At 41.3% G+C, this 17602-nt stretch overlaps 2 protein-coding genes across 2 annotated transcripts; one reads left to right on the top strand and one right to left on the bottom strand.

Moving 5' to 3' along the window:
* Window positions 1-3389: 3389 nt before the first annotated feature.
* On the top strand, window positions 3390-6111 carry LOC136538639 (protein OSB1, mitochondrial-like). The gene is made up of 4 exons (XM_066530604.1): window positions 3390-3868; window positions 4996-5134; window positions 5615-5708; window positions 5790-6111. Exons 1-4 carry the CDS (start codon window positions 3498-3500, stop codon window positions 6104-6106), a joined length of 921 nt encoding a protein of 306 aa, XP_066386701.1. The 5' UTR covers window positions 3390-3497; the 3' UTR covers window positions 6107-6111.
* Window positions 6112-7438: 1327 nt separating this feature from the next.
* On the bottom strand, window positions 7439-12775 carry LOC136538640 (uncharacterized). Its single transcript, XM_066530605.1, has 9 exons — window positions 12566-12775; window positions 11669-11885; window positions 11492-11587; window positions 11307-11390; window positions 10284-10444; window positions 9599-9716; window positions 8691-8826; window positions 8027-8202; window positions 7439-7937 (listed from the first exon to the last, which is right to left on the bottom strand). Exons 2-9 carry the CDS (start codon window positions 11870-11872, stop codon window positions 7698-7700), a joined length of 1215 nt encoding a protein of 404 aa, XP_066386702.1. The 5' UTR covers window positions 11873-11885; window positions 12566-12775; the 3' UTR covers window positions 7439-7697.
* Window positions 12776-17602: the final 4827 nt, after the last annotated feature.

The following is a 17602-nucleotide window of genomic DNA, read 5'->3' on the forward strand; positions in this document are numbered from 1 at the left end:
ATCCCAGTATTAGGTCATCAACAGCAGTGTATCCCATCCATGCCATCTCCACTTCTGGTGCACTGCACCCCATCTCCGTTCGCCACTATAAGATGCCCTTGGTCCTTGCTCTTCTTCTTCATCCCCATCCCTCTCGAATTCGAAGCAGAGCTACGAGATCCATTCGTCGTTGTGGAACTAGGTTCGTCTGACAGAGGCGATGGTGTAATCTGAGAAGAAGGGATCTGGTTTTCGAAGAAGTTCAAGTCTACCCTTAGTTAGTTTGGTCTTAGGATTCACGATGTTTGACTTCTCAATCTCCTATTTCTGGATCTGTTGGTCATATGCCATGTTTTGGATAATCATTATCTTGTTGTTTCTCCATTGCCCTCGTCTATCCCGACTACTAGAGTAAGCCTTGGTTGTAGTAGGTTGCTCTTAACCATGTAATTTTAAATCCCGGTGTAATTTAGTGTTCGATATCGTGTAATTTTTCGTGTAATTCCAGATTTACGAAATGTGGTGTAGTTTCGTCTAAGGGGAGTAGATCCTAATTCACTCTTTTTGTAAACCCTCGTGTTAGGAGATGTACTTGTGTTGTAGTTTTTACTCTTTCCACCTATAATATAATCCTAGCCAATGTTGTGCTTTGAATCTAAGTGTGTTAGTTGGTTGAGCCCAATTCCATCAAATACTTCTTTCCACTAACATGTCATTGATTTGCTGGCCTAGAATAGGCACCATGTAATGACAACCAAGCTCTATGTTCGTTCACAACATTGTATTAAAAAAACCATGTTACATTTCATTCCCATATTTTTCCATTTAATGTACCAAAAGACCATTATTTCGTAGCAACACGATGAGAAAATATATTAGACATATGAGCCATATTTTCTAAGATTTTTCTTATACTAAGCACATCATCCATAGCAAAACGCGGGCAGCCGTGGCTAGTAAAAGAGAACGGTGGTCGGCACCATTTCTTTGAGTTTCAGTTGAGAGACTTGAGAGTTGAGACTGCCGCGCAGCTCGCAGATCGTGAAGGGATCAGTTTTGAAATGCCACGGCCCGCGGGCCACGGCCACCTCTCCTACCTGTCATCAGTGGCTTAGATATAAATGCAGCTCCGAATATTTTTTTTCCTTTTCGAATTTCAAGACAATAAAAAAAAAGAAAAGAAAAGAGTTTCTTTTTTTCACGACCCTGCGAAGCATGGTTTTTATTAATAAATAAGCGAGGAAAAAGAAGAAAAGAGTCTATCGTAGACGTATATGTATGTGCCATAACTGATGCAAAATCATCATTGCCAGCTTTAGTTTTCCTTTTGCCAACGGCAAAGGACTCGAGACGACTGATCGAGATGATCCTGTCGTTACCACACTTACTTTTGAAAAAGCAAATGATGCGAGACTTGAACTTACCTAATTGGGTGCTTTGACTTGAATATTTATGCACCCGTAAATATAGAGCCTGTTCGTTTGGAGGAATTCTGGAGGAATTTGGATGGTTTGGAGGAATGCTGGAGGAATTTATGAGAGAAAAATAATGTTTCAGATAAAAAAAAAGCGGATCAAGTCAGGTTTAAGGCACGCGAACAAGACCGTAATACACCTGTATTTTTTTGTGCACAAAAAGAAAACCTTGGAATGCATATGATGTTTATAATTCTTAAAAAGAGTAAAATTTACAAGCGCTCTTCAAAGTTGTCTGGAGCTGTCATTTAGGTCCCTAAATACATCTAGATCCCTAAAGTTCGAAGATACATTTTGGCTCTCTAAAACTGTAACGGGTCTCATCCAGATCTTTACGGGTGTTTACCCGACCCACTATCCTACGTGGTATGGAACTAACAGATGGTGTTCCCGTGTCAATGACAACACTCCACTTTAGAAAAATCATATATTTTTGTAAGAACTTGGATGAAGATAGTTTTTATATGAAAAAAAATGTAGCTCTTGATGAGATCTATAACTATATAGTTTTGAGTTTTTTCATTTGAGATCGTTAAGACCCTAAAAATAATATAAGATTTCAGTAGCATATTAATTGCGTACCAGGACTTGTCACCTTAGAAAAATTATATCTTTGTTGTATCGGATAAAGATACTTTGTATTTAAGAATTGTAGTTGTCAATTAGATCTACTAATTTCTAGTTTTGAATTTTATCATTTGAGATTGTTAAGATGCTCAAAAAAATAATTATAAAGTTTCAACAGTATATTAATCGCACCAGGGCTTTGTCGCCTGAAAAAGTCAGTCTTTCTTATATAGTATCGGATAAAGATACTTTATATACGAAAGTTGTAGCGTTCAATAAAACCTACAACTTTCTAGTGTAGTTTTTATTTAAAGTTGTTTAGATTTTTTTTTTTAATTTTGATATAAAACACGATTAATATGTTGCTAAAACTTTATATTATTCTTTAGAGCCTCTTCACGATCTCAAATGACAAAACTCAAACTAGGAATTTATCAAGATCTATAATTTATATATATAAAGTGTCTTTACCTAACACCATACAACAAAGATATGATTTTTTTTAAGGTGACAAGATCTGGTACACAATTAATATATTGCTGAAACTTAACATTATCTTTGTGAGCATCTTATAACGACCTCAAATGACAAAACTCAAATTAGTGTATCTCTTTTGAGAACTACAATTCATATACAAAGTATTTTTATCTAACATCATATGAGAAAGATATGATTTTTTGAACGACAAACACTGGTACGCGATAAGATATGATTTTTCTACACGACTGGGGTTTTACTTTATAAATAAGAGATTTAGATTCCTTAATCCTTAGTGCCTGATACTCTCAAATTTGTAATTTGCTTATCCTTTTAGACTAACTTCATTAGATATCCTATATCTAATAAAACTTTAAATATAAAAATATATCAGTTTCATCGACTTTTCTATTATATTTTCTTTTTCAGAGTATGCGTGATAAACCATAGCAACTTGGGCTCGGCGAGGTGTGCTTACATAAGGAGCACAATCTTCTATTACATTTTCTTTTCTACGTTTTTGAGAGATCTTCTAAATTTCCTACTAGATAGATATATAATAATAAGATGAGACAGCAATCCTCTCCGTGGGTTTTTTTTTTGAAAACAAAGGTCCCATTTGCTCGGAGAAATTCTGAAAAAATCTAGATGAATCTAGAGAAATTTGTGAGAGAAAATACTGTTTCGGATTAAAAAAAAGCGGCTGGGTTTAAGGGCACGCCAAGGCCAAAGCCCCTCCCCGTCGTTTCCGTAGTCCCTGTCCGCGAGCCGTGCTTACTGGCCTGCTGTCCGCCACCACCGCCGCTGCGCCCCCGTCCGCCCACAATCACGCCGCCATCCGCGACAGAAGGCGTGCCCCAGTCCACCCGCCGCCGCGCCCCCGTACACCCACCACCACACCGCCATCCGCGACAACCAAAGCCGGGCCCGGTGAGATTGACAGAAAAGTCCATCTCGTTGTACCAAGCCGGCAGAGAGCCCCTAGAAAAACATAGTAGGATGCTGCGGCGCCTCGTCGGCGGAGCGGCCGCCGTGCGTTTGCGGACGCCACCGGCGTTCCGTCGGCTGCTTCACAACGGCGGAGGAGGTGGTGGATGTAGCTCGGGGGAGCCGGAGAGCGTGGCGTACCGCATGTCGATGCTGCGGCGCCCCTCTTCCGTCAGGAAGAAGGGGCTCACCTGGAACTCGTGCAGCCTCATCGGTCGCCTCGACGCACCGGTGAGGCCGTTCGACGGTAGCTCCGATGAAGACCCCAGGGCGTACACCTTCCTCTGCGTCACCCCCTCGTCGCCCGCGCCCTCCTCGAGCTCGTCCAACCTCTCCGTTGCCTCCTCGTCGCCCGCGCCCTCCTCGAGCTCGTCCAAGTTAACGTTGAGTCCCTCGCTCCCGGCCCCCCAGCCAATGCTCGTGTTATTTCCTTTCTCGCTTGCTGCAGAGTTTTTTTTTCAATTTCTCCTAGAAATTGGATGCATTCTCATGTCCTTCTTTTCTGTAGTACATATGATGTGGATTTTGCTTCGCAATATGTTGTTCCCCTATTTGCTCCGGCGCAAGTATGGTTTAACCACTATGTAGATTTAATATTCTTCAGTTAAAATATTAATCCCTTCCTTTTGTCCTAGTGAGTAGAAGAAATAAGTTAATGCATATATTTATCTTGTGTAAAACTTGGTGTTTTAAGCCCTATGAGAAACAAAGGGCATACGAGCATAACACAATTGAGCACAGTTCTAACAAAATCAGTAGGAACTTTCTGTTATGCCATTTACTCCATCCTGGTAATAACCCATCTTCCCTGCTTCAGTGGAGCAAACATTTAGCTCAAGGTCTGCCATCTTGGTATAAAGTAATTTGGTGCATCATGAATAGCTTGGGGCATTTCGCACCAAACAAAGTCAAAGTCATACTTCCAAATCGTTACGCATCCAAATTTGGAAGCCTTATGTTTGACTAAGGCTGAATCTTCTCATGCTTAGTGTGCAAGAATCAACTTGGATTGTTCATTTCAAAATTTGGCTTTAATGGAATGCTATGAATGTTGCTGAACAAAAATGGTTTTAGTTTGTTGGGTTGCTAATATGACTATCACAATGAATACACTGAAATAAGAAAAGCCAATCTACCATCCAAATAGAGAATGTATCCATCAAGCAAAGAAAGCACTATTTTCCAGAAAATAGCATAAGTAAACTCATTTTCATGATACCCAGGAACAAATCAGGAGCTGCTCCACAATGTATGCCTGATTTAACAATAGTTTTTTCCTTTTGGTTTTCCTACAACCAGCTAACTACATATGTTCTTGTTCAACTGTTATTATGATTTGGACTGAATGAAAGTTAGGTTGTATAACTATGCTTACAGTATGAAGAACTTAAGCAAGGTTATCCAACAATAGATTTATTTATATGTTCTTGTTCAAGTAACTTTATTGTGGTTTTGGTTAAATGAAACTGAGATTCTATCGTTATGCTTCCGATATAAAAAACTTGAACAGAGTGACACTGCAGTTGAATGGTGAGCTGGCAAATGTTAGCCTAAAGCATCTGAAGCGCAATTACCTTGTTTATGTATCTGGTCGTCTGGGCTCTTATCATAAAGTCAGTCCAAGTGGTGAACGGTATATTTTCTATAAGGTCCGATAGCTGTAACTATGTTTATTATTTTCTTTACCATTCTGAATATATGCTTGTCTCTTAAAAAGCAACTGTACAATTAGTGGCTCCGTAAGTCCGTAGTAGTACCACCTACCCATGTGTTGTGTCAGTAGATCTTGTGTCTTGTAAATTGTAATATACGTCTAACTGATGCACCCTTTGATGGTGAGATGTGGACATGTGATCATATATACATCTAGTACTGATGCAACCTTTGATCAGACGTGGGCTTGTGTTCATATAAATTCCTACCTTTGGTATATAAATTCATCTATTCAATGTCTTAATACCGCAATGTTGTAGACAGTGTGTTTTTTTCCAATCGGATATTAGTGAACATAAATATGTGCACGATATTTACTTATTCAATTTTGCTTTGTGATAGTATTAGTTTTGTTAATTTTTTTCAGTGCACTATCGCTTTCATACATTTTTAATTGGGAACCCATCATGTTACAGATTTATGTCAGTGAACTGAATTATGTTCTTGATCAAAATAAGCCTCAGAATGACGCAGACTCAACAAGTCCACCATCAATGCCATCTGTCACCCGTAAGTTTTGCCCATTTACTTGTACAATTTTGCAATTGTAGCTATTCGTCTCTTATTATCCCCCTTTGTTTACATTGTCAGCTCAAATGCAAAAAGAGAATGAGTGTACAGGCCGGCTTCGCTTGTGGCAGGTCTTCTTTGCCAACCCTTATGAATGGTGGGACAACCGACAATCCAAACCATGGCCCACCTACCCTGATTTGAAGCACAAGGACACTCGTGAGAAAATATGGCTTCGTCCAGACGACCCTCCCTGGGTACGAAAGCAGCTTGAATTACATGACCTGGAAGTAGCAGAGAATGGTCACAGGGGTAACAGTCGACTGTTAAAAAGTAAAAATTGGAAAGCCCAAGATTTTGACTACTCTGATGATGTACAGCATTGTGCGGAAGCATGAATAGGACACATGACATTGTCTGCCGAGAATGAAGAATTCACCTGGCCATTTGGGTGGGTGGGTGGGGATGCGCTTTTTCTTTGTCCAGTGATCTTACTCAATTGTATAGATGGTATGCTTGGTAGGATGTGAATATGTTTTGACTTTGCTAATTATTGGGACTGCAAGGTTATTGTGTACTTTGTAATTTTATTTATGCGTATGGCAAGGTGCAGATGTGAGGGGACATCGACATTTTAGCGAGGCCCTATCAATTAAAATGTCTCAGAGTTTGGTAAGCGATATTGTCAACTCACAAAAGGCATGTATGTATTCTTAGAATTGCTTTCAATTTTTCCTCTCATGAGTGTTTTGCAGCACTAGCGTGTTTGGTTTGCGTCGCCGTACGATCCGGAATGATCCGATCCAAAAACCAAAGCTAGCCGTGCCGTTTGGTCTGCCTCATCAAACGGATCCATTCGTCACCGACACCGACTAATCCATGCGCAAGTCATTTCCTGTGACCATCCGGCTCCTCAGAAACCATTTCCTGTGATCATCCGGCTCCTCAGAAATCAGCGGACGACCATATTCTTCGTGTGTCCGATCCTAGCCAAGCTGAACCCACGAGAGATCAACTCATTCCGCATGATATGGTTCCTTGAACCAAACACGCTCATCCAGTCGTGCAGGAAACAAGACATCCTGGGTGGGATAACATCCTGTGCGAGATCTGTGATCAGCAGGTTTTAGCATTTCAGGATGAAACTTAAGTCAGAACCCCTGACCTATTCTGAGCTCCTGGGAACTGTTCTTCCATGCCAATTATCTTTGATCAGCAATCTGTTCTCAGTATTTCCCCTTTTTCACGAAGGAGCCCAAGAACTTTACAATGCAAGAATAGTAAAGTAAAAATTGACACATACACTGACGCAGCAGTGCAGACCTTTTTCATGGCAACTTGATTTTGTTGCAGGCCTGCAAAGTCATGAACTACCATCTACCAGTGCAGTTCCACTGCTTCAGCGTCCAGCAACTTAGCGTAAGGTAAGGCTGCTCAGCCAACCATGTTTATAATGGTGGACCTCCATTGGAAGAAATGCCTACCTACCAAACATGATAACTTGATAAGAGAAAAACAGTACAAGTGCCCTTCGTAAACGTATAACTTCCTATAAATGGTGTGGCCTTTGGATTCCTCATATTAGAATAGTATCATTGGATTTATATCATGAAAAAAATGCAACTTGTAATTTAACAAATTTTTTTACTATTATTACCATATATAGAGAGTATTCGTTTAACCTGTCCACTGGAGACCTGTCAATGTCGAAGACATCAGACTTACTAACAGAGTATAAAAGAATGTCTTCTTTTGGACTCACTTTATAATTGTATGAAGTACATTCTACTTACACAGCAAAAGGAAAAAAAACCTGCTGGTATTATCTGTAGAGCCAATGGAAGATTAAAGCAATAATTGTATCAGCATGAACAAAATGGTATGATCATAGGTTGTAATATGTTTGCTGGGTCTCTGTATTGTCTGAGGATTGCTGGTTCTCTTTGTCAAAATGGCGAGTGAACACCTAGAAAAACGGTGAATGAACGCCTAGAGGATTGCCGGATCTTTATATCTCTTGAAAAGATCCTCAATGCCGTCAAGAACTTCTTGTGGTAGAGGCCGTGGAGTGCTGGTAAAAGCGTCAATGTTCTCCTTCAACTGGTCCATGGTGGTTGCTCCAATGATGGAGCTAGCAGTGAATGGACGGTCACGCACAAAGCCAAGGGCAAGCTGGACTGGAGTTAGCCCATGCTTCTTGGCAAGCTTTACATATTCTAATGTTGCTTCCTGCCATAAAAAAATAATCAAAGTAAAGTAGAATGCATACGAACACAACAGTTAGGGCAAAAACAAATTTGTTATAGTATATATCATACTTTAGCCAAAGAAGCATTGTAGCGTGCCATGTATCCAGGGAAGAGATTTAGCCTACTCTTTGAGATGTCAGTGTTAACATCAAGATACTTCCCAGTGAGAACCCCACCAGCCAATGGGGAGTAGGCAAGCAGTCCAACATTGCAGTTATTTGGGTGGCAAACTTCAACAAGATCAACTGTGATGAAACAAAATATGGTTAAAAGTCAGTTGTTGGTTGCACTCGGTATAGACAAGAGAGGCTGCAAATCACATTATACGAAAAGCATGAAGCAAAAAATATGTTACCAAACAAATCACTACCCAATAGAACAAAATCTATATTTCCTCTTTTCAGCAACACCTCATAATAAGAAGAAAAATGACACTACCCCAGCTAGTTTATACTCCAGTTTCTATTAAATACATTGTCACCCATTAGCACAAACCTTCATTTCCATTTTTAGCAACACCTTGTATGGAGAAACTAGAAAATCTCATGAAACATATTAGCAAGAAAAGATGTATATCGGCAATTTAATATTTGTTTGTTAAGAGGAAACTGGCCTTTCTAATTCTATGAGAAATCAAAGGGAATTCTCAAAATATTGGTACAATTTCAGAAATGAGGGCATTACTAAGAGAGTTCCTATGAATGAAATGGATGGACTAAATCAATGTTTTCACCTTCAAAGCGGCATCTCACAAGTAGACTATAACTGTTCTGGATGCTCACGATCTTTGGAAGGCCTTGAGTCTTTGCAGCACGTACAAACTCCATTACTCCATATGAGGTCTCATTCGAAACACCGATATAGCGAACCTAAAGTAGAGATAACATTAGACAATGATTAACAACTTGATATTCTTGTTGATTGTCTTCTGAATGAGCTGTCAGCACTGAGACAAAAGTTTTAACTACTCGATGTGCCTCTACTTTCACAAGAGTTGCATGCTGACAAGCTACTTTTTTTCTGTAAAAAAATACTTACATGGCTGTTACCTGATGCATATTATGTAACATTTTAAAACAGATAGTACAAGCACATGTTGTAACTTGTAAACTGCATCCACATCAAGATCAGATATGTAACTATCAGAGATTCAATTCAGGGGAGAGGGGGAGAGGGCTTGGCTGGACAAGGGCCCCAGCCGAGTAGCGAGCAGGGGGCACCCATGGTGGTCAGGTGGAGGCTGCTGATGCAATGGTAGAGGGGGAGGCCCTGTAAAGTGTAAACCAAAGGCAGAGGGGAAAATTCCCTCACGCTGCTTGACCATTCATTGATAACTCCCTCCATATATTAGAGGGGAAAGACCTGACCCTCAACTCCTAATAGATTGATTCTTATGAATAGAATCCAATATTCCAATCTGATTGCAACTCGAAAAGTAAACCTAAACCTATGAGGCTATGACAGCTGGGCGATTCTTTAAATCCATTATTTCCTTAACCTGCCACTTTGGATTTTCCTTTCTTATGTTGGTAGGTCCTGCCGACCATGATAGCAACTGTGCAATGTTATATGTTTTCCCATGAAAAATGTTTATGTGTTACTATTTTGCTCATATAAGAATACTAATAATAGAAATCTCACCTTTCCTTCATCAATTAGCTCCTGGAAAGCCTTCAATTGTTCCTCAAAAGGGATGCTTGGCCTCCATTTGGTTGGATTATAACTAAATTCACCAAATAGTGCCACATATCTATCTGGCCTGGACACATGAAGAAAAACTTTGGAACCAGAAATGTTTATTTGATTCAGTTCAATTGCAAATAGATATATATAAATCTAACAGAAAAAGCTCCGATCCAAAAAGTTTACATGGGCAGTTAAAGAACTCACAGAACTGCACTCAAAGAAAGCTGGTGCACAAGGCAAAAGAAACAACTACTTCAAACTGAACTGAAATAGTGAAATTTACTTGGTTAAGTCTCCCATATGTTGTAACCTATATTTTACAAGGAACACAGATGGAACTCCAAGAAGAGTTCAGTTAATATATCCATTCATATTTTCTCCCTATTAATCAGTGATATAAGAACCTGCTGAACCTTATATGAAGCATATAATAGAAAAGGCATATTGACTTTCCCGATCAATACATTCACCAGTTTCCTTAAAAAATTGATATAATTCTGTACAAGAAAAAAAAAATCCATACTGATGTTTAATGGAATGTTTACATGTATGTTGGCAAAATACTAAAAACAGAAAAGTGAACCTAAATATTGTTTTTGGAAGGCATACAGCCATACAGGTGAATCAAGCTAACACTGACCAGTGTATCTGAAGCAAATCAATGTAATCTGTAGACAAGCGTTTAAGGCTCTTTTCAACACTTTCTTTGATATTGGCAGCATCAACACGCACCACTTCTGCGTTGTCACGAAGAAATGCAGACCTCTCAGAATAACCAGCAACTTTGGTGGCCAAAATTATCTAAAATGCAAAGAAAAAAAAAAGGCAAGACCCATCTTACAGTCAGACATTAAACATGACATAGTGGGAAACTTAGGGATTGTGCATTAAAAGGACTGATAGGTGTTATTACTTATTAGTAAAAGCTATACTTCTAAACTTTAAACACTGGCATCAATTTGAGGGATGAAAGCAAGCATATTGTGTAAGAATCATTGCTCGTGCAGAAATAAAGATTTACAATCATGTGGATTAGTAATAAGAAGTTTATAGTAGAAAACATGTTTTGCTCAGCTGCCCTGTGGGGGCTTTGGAAACTGAGAAATTGTCTATGCTTTCAGAGTACAAAGTGGAAGAGTGGTCAGGTGCTGTTACTGAAGGTAACAACTATGATCCAGAGTTGGTCTCTCCTTTGCCCCAAGGAGAAACAGGGGGGAGTTCTTTGCTCGGCTGGACAGGCTGAAAGGCATCTCGTCAAGACCCCTCCGGATTACCTACTAAACCAAGTGAGTAACAAGTGGGAAAGGCTCCTCTTTCAGTCGGCTCACAATTGGAGATGCTCATCGTTTCCTGAAGAAGTTGGGTACCTGTTGGCGGATGTTGCAAATCTGGAGCAGGCAGTCCGAGAGAAGAAATGGCTTAATCTGTCAATGTTTGGCGATGCTTGGAAGATGTAATTTGAGTGGTGGTGTTTGCTGAGTGTTCTGTCAGGATAGAGGTGTTTCTGCTTGCCTGGATGATGTAGTGTTTGCAGTTTGGAGTTGCTGTATCGACTGCTTAAACCGTTCTTGGTCTTTTTTAATATTAAGGCCGGGGCTATGCCCTCAAACTCTAAAAAAAGATTGAACAATCCAAAATATATTGTAACATCCATTTAGGTTACCTTGTCTCGTGGCTTTGATTGCATCCACCTGCCAATATAAAGATCAGTTCTCCCTTGAGTTTCCTTGTTGACTGGGACTGGGTACTAGGCCAAAAGAAAAAAAAATGGAAAAGTATATCCCATCACTTAACTTGAAAACAGAGAGAGGGATAATTAGTAGAAGTAAGGAAGGAATCTATACTGACAATTTCCGCTGAGTCTAGGATATTGATGCCTTGATCGAAAGAATAAGCAATAATATCATGTGCTTCCTTCTCTGTGTTTTGCTCGCCAAAAGTCATCTGGAAAGAAAAGGATTTACCTTGAGATGAAGAAAGCATTATTTGCAGCAAGAGGGTTTCAAGTTTCATAATCATACATACCGTCCCAAGAGTGACCTCACTGATAAGCAGGTCAGAATCTCCCAGTTTCTGGTACTGCAGCTGTGTTTGTGCCACTGCCCTGACTTGGCAGCGAACGCGCCTCTTGTGCAATCTTTGAGAATGACGAGCATGGAGCGCTGATAAGGTGCCGCCGTGCGATGGAGGGGAGGTTATGGCGAACGATGGCATGGCCATTTGTTGCATACTGATGAAATTCCTGCTTGCACCACATCCCACCATAAGTAAATTTTGCGTCACAAATTCAGTATGCCTCCAGAAACTAGAATCCTAAAGAACGTTCCCCAAGGAAGCCTAGCCACTACATCTAACATCGTATATGTATTTAAATAAACAAATTATTTCCAGTAGTTAAATTTGGCAATGCTGACAACATTAGAAGTAGGCATAAACATACAACTAAATGCGAGTGTTGAACCCTGCCTCCTGCCCCCAACTATGGCAGCCAATACCCAGTGGAGGATTCGTACCATATTTGCCACCATAATTGGACCCAAAACAAAACTCGGGACGAATTGCAGAACGAACAAGAAAAAAACATTGGGGGCCTTGTTTAGATGCCATCCAAATTCTAAGTTTTTTCGCTCTCTCTCCGTCACATCAATTTTTAGCCACTTGCACGGAGTATTCAATGTAGATAAAAAAAAAACTAATTACATAGTTTAGTTGAAAATCACGAGATGAATCTTTTGAACCTAGTTGTTCCACGATTGGACAATATTTGCTAAATACGACGAAAGTGGTACTATTCATCGTGTTCAAAAAAAAAAAAAAATTTGCAAAGTGAACAAGGCCTGGATTGAGTCGATTGACGCCTATCTTTTCATCAGAAATATAAAAACCCAAGAGAAGAGAGGAAGGGGAAGAGTAGAATAGTACCCGTTTCACGGCCTCCCGCCGAACCCAATCGGCGAACAGGAGAAGCGCGGCTAGCGGGCTCAAGAACGGAGGAATTGCTGGAGTAGAGGGAGGCGAGTGGAGGAGGCGCCGGCCGCGGCGATGACCTTTTCGAAGCCGACGAGGCGGATGAGGTGGCCATCCCGCCGCCACGGGGCACGCACGGCACGTCGCTGATGGGTGGCCCATATGCAAACAGCCCTACACTGGTGGGTGCCGAAACGGCGGCCAGTCAAGGCCCATCCCATCACCTGTTGCTTCTCCGTCGAGTCCCATCCCATTAAAACATATAGAAAAAGTCCACTTTCCCTCCCCCAACTTTTAACAAAGTCTATTTTTCGTCCCTCAACTAGAAAATCAGACACAGACGATTTCTCATCTATTCAAATCCATACACATGACCTCCAATTTTTGTAGTGAGCCCATGCTGATTGAATCACCCCAAAGCTAAATTGAAGACAACTCGGCTCATCTCATCCCCTACCCAGCGCAGCCACACGCATCTGAGCAGCGGTCTTCCTCATCACCGACGCCTTCTCACAGCCATCTTTCCACGCCGAGCCGCGACGCCCTTAGGCTCCTCGTTGGTACTCCCCCCATTGCCCATGGCCTCTAACACATCTCGTATTCTCCTGCCGCAGCCAGTATCGGCGACAGCCATTGCTAGGAGAAAGTGGCCTGCCGCTAATCTGGTGCTCGTACTGCGGCATGGGGAGGATACTCAGCTTATCTCAAAAACAGATGAGCACCCAAATGAAAGATTCTCAAGTTTTGCATACATAATTGTCATACATGGCATAGTTATTCAAGTTTGGCATACGGCCTAGCACACAAACACATCACAGCTTATCACTTTTCCATGGAGGAATCATCATGAGTGGACCTGTTCCAAATCTCTTTGGAGTAGGCTTAGACTTTGTCGTTTCTTGAGCTGACACATGAGCAGATACAGTGTGGCAGAACCGCCTAATCTAATGTCTTTCAGAAGTACTTGTCTTCCATTAGACACTATGTACTCAAGAGAGGACACTAAATTACGTAGTTCCGTCGAGCACACCCCAAGGGAGAACCCAAAAATCCACATTTTTCCATCACAATAAAAAATGAGAGAAACTCCGCCTATGGTGGGGCGCCTTTGGTGTCCCAGCATAGCAGGTCCCAAGCCTTGGTAAAGGAGGAGGGTTGTGTTAGGCGTGGCGAGCCAATGTAAAAACTTAGCCACTTAAATGGAGATAAAACCCGAAAGAAAATCGTTGGGGTGTAACCCTCTTAGCGACGCGCCATATCGGAACCTGGGTATGGTGTTAAATGGGCAAGGGCCGGATCGTCACCCCCGTGACGCGCCGTGTCGTGATCTAGGCATGGTGTCAAGTAACCAAGGATCGGATCGTCGCTTCCTTAGTGGCGTGCTACATCGGCGCCCGGGTGTAGTGAAAATAAGCAAGGGTCTTCGCATCAGAGTCGACGGGTGCGAAGGGTAAGGAAGCTAGTCGAACCAACTAGGATCCATTTAGGTAGTTGGAATGTAGGGTCACTTACAGGTAAGTTAAGAGAATTAGTTGATACCGCGACTAGGAGGCGTGTAAATATATTATGCGTTCAAGAGACTAAATAGAAGGGTCAGAAGGCGAAGGAGGTGGACAATACAGGTTTCAAGCTTTGGTATACAGGGACAGTCGCGAATAGAAATGGAGTAGGAGTTTTGATTGATAAGAGCATCAAGAATGGTGTGGTGGGAGTGAGAAGGCAAGGAGATAGGATTATCTTAGTCAAGCTTATCGTTGGTGATATGGTCTTGAACGTAATTAGTGCGTATGCCCCTCAAGTAGGCCTCGACGAGAGTGCTAAGAGACAGTTCTGGGAAGACTTAGATGGCTTGGTTAGAGCTATACCCAGTAGTAAGAAGCTTTTTATAGGAGGAGATCTTAATGGGCATGTAGATACTACAAGCGTAGGTTTCAAGGCAATTCATGGAGGTTTTGGGTATGGTAGTAGGAATCAAGAGGGGGAGGAAGCTCTAGACTTCGCGGTAGCTTTTGACCTGATGATAGCCAACACTTTCTTTAGAAAGAGAGAATCTCATCTAGTGACCTTCAGTAGCGGACAACACTGTAGTCAGATTGACTTTGTCCTCGTAAGAAGAAAGGACAAACGAGCATGCTTGGATTGCAAGGTGATACCAGGGGAGTGTGTTGTTTCTCAACATAAGCTTTTGGTGGCAGATTTTCGTTTTCAGATGCGTGCCCGTAGGGATAAACAAGCTAAGATTGAAAGAACAAAGTGGTGGAAACTGAAAGGGGAGACGTCAGAGGTATTTAGGGAAAGGGTTATCAAAGGGGGCTCTTGGAAGGAAGAAGACGACATAAACAATATGTGGGACAAGATGGCAACCAACATTCGGAAGGTAGCCTCAGAGGTGTGTGGAGTAACCAAAGGAATGGGACGTGAGGCTAAAGATACTTGGTGGTGGAACAAGGAAGTCCAAAGGGCTATTAAGGAGAAGAAAGAATGCTATAGACGCTTGTACCATGACAGGAGTGTGAACAATATAGAGAAGTATAAGGTGGCAAAGAAGACTGCAAAGCGAGCTGTAAGTGTGGCAAAGGGTAGAGCGTACGAGGATCTTTACCAATATTTGAGTACGAAGGAAGGAGAGAAGGATATTTATAGGATGGCTAGGGTTCGTGAGAGAAAGACACGGGACTTCAACCAAGTTAAGTGCATTAAGGATGAAAGGGAGCATCTCTTGGTAAAGGAGGATGAGATCCGACATCGATGGCAAGAGTATTTTGACAAATTGTTCAATGGTGAGAATATGGACACAACCTTTCAGTTGGATGACTCTTTTGATAACACCAATAGGCGCTTTGTGTGGAGAATCCAAGAATCTGATATCAGAGAGGCATTGAAAAGGATGAAAGGAGGTAAGGCGATGGGACCAGATGGTATCCCAATCGAGGTGTGGAGATGCCTCGGGGACATAGCTGTAGTATGGTTAACCAAGCTGTTCAACCATATTTTTCGATCGAACAAGATGCCTGATGAGTGGAGGAGAAGTATATTGGTACCAATCTACAAGAATAAAGGGGATATTCAAAGTTGTACAAATTACCGAGGAATTAAGTTGATGAGCCATACTATGAAGCTATGGGAGAGAGTTATCGAGCATCGCTTGAGAGCAATAACGCGGGTCTCTATGAACCAATTTGGTTTCATGCCCGGAAGGTCAACCATGGAAGCCATTTTCTTAATAAGACAAGTTATGGAGCGGTATAGGGAGAAGAAGAAGGACCTACACATGGTTTTTATTGACTTGGAGAAGGCTTATGATAAAATACCAAGGAATGTTATGTGGTGGGCGTTGGACAAACATAAAGTCCCAACGAAGTACGTCGGGCTCATTAAGGACATGTACAGCAATGTTGTGACTAGAGTTCGAACAAGTGATGAAGACACGGATGACTTCCCGATTAGGATAGGACTACATCAAGGGTCAGCTTTGAGCCCTTATTTGTTTGCTTTAGTGATGGATGAGGTCACAAGGGACATACAAGGGGACATCCCTTGGTGTATGCTTTTCGCGGACGATGTAGTGCTAGTTGATGAAAGCCGGACAGAAGTGAATCAGAAACTGGAGTTATTATGGGAGACTTTGGAGTCCAAAGGTTTTAGACTTAGTAGAACTAAAACTGAGTATATGAGATGTGACTTCGGCACTATTACTCGGGAGGAGGAAGATGTTAGTTTGGAAGGTCAAGTAGTGCCTAGGAAGGATACCTTTCGATATTTAGGATCAATGCTACAGAGGGACAGGGATATTGATGAAGATGTTAGCCATAGAATCAAAGCAGTGTGGATGAAGTGGCGGCAAGCGTCTAGTGTCCTATGTGACAAAAGGGTACCATAGAAGCTAAAAGGCAAGTTTTATAGGACAGTGATTAGACCTGCTATGTTGTATGGTGCAGAATGTTGGCCTACGAAAAGATGACATATTCAACAGCTAAGTGTCGCGGAAATACGTATGTTGCGTTGGATTTGCGGTCATACAATAAGGGATCGAGTTCAGAACGATGATATACGTGAGAGATTAGGGGTAGCGCCAATTAAAGAAAAGCTTGTCCAACACCGGTTGAGATGGTTTGGACATGTGCAACGGAGACCTCCAGATGCACCGGTGCGTAGTGGAATCCTAAGTCAGGATAGTAACATGAAGAGAGGCAGAGGAAGACCGAAGTTGACTTGGGTAGAGGCAATAAAAGAAGACTTGAAAGGATGGAACATACCCAAAGACTTAGCCTTAGATAGGAGTGCTTGGAAGATAGCTATTCACGTGCCTAAACCTTGATTGCTTCTGTTGGGTTTCAACTCTAGCCTACCCCAACTTGTTTGGGACTTAAAGGCTTTATTGTTGTTGTTGTTGTTGTTGTTGTTGATAAAAAATGAGAGAATAAAGCTTACAACATTCTTAAGCCATTTCGTACATCACTTTTAATACAACATCAGAGTTATGAACAATTTGATTTAACAACGGAATATAAACATATGATCAGAATTACAGCAAAAATAAATATCTATTCATGGCATGATAAAGCATTTATATATAAGTTATGGCAACAGATTATAAAACTTCTATTTATAAAAACCTTTGATGAGAGTTATAAGTAAAAACTATGACCGCAACATAAAGAAATTCCCTCTGAGCCCACCACGAGAAATCCACACACAAGAGTCAGCTCTAGCATCCGCCTGTCACCTACAACAGGAGAGAAATGAAACCCTGAGTACTCAATTGTATTCAGCAAGACTTACCCGATAGAAGAAAATAAATGACTCTAAAGGGTATGCATGGCTATCTGGCTTGTATGTTTATTGCACCTATAGGAGGCATTACTAAGCGTGCGTCCTTATATTCAATTTTATTAGTGTTTACACCAAAATTTGAAAGGATTCTCGTAGAGACTTAAAAGCTCCTAAGATCATGTCATCAAGGAAGCAATTGCATGCAGATCAGAATTAGCT

This window comes from Miscanthus floridulus, chromosome 2 (assembly GCF_019320115.1).
Source record: "Miscanthus floridulus cultivar M001 chromosome 2, ASM1932011v1, whole genome shotgun sequence".
NCBI classification, from domain to species: Eukaryota; Viridiplantae; Streptophyta; class Magnoliopsida; order Poales; family Poaceae; genus Miscanthus; species Miscanthus floridulus.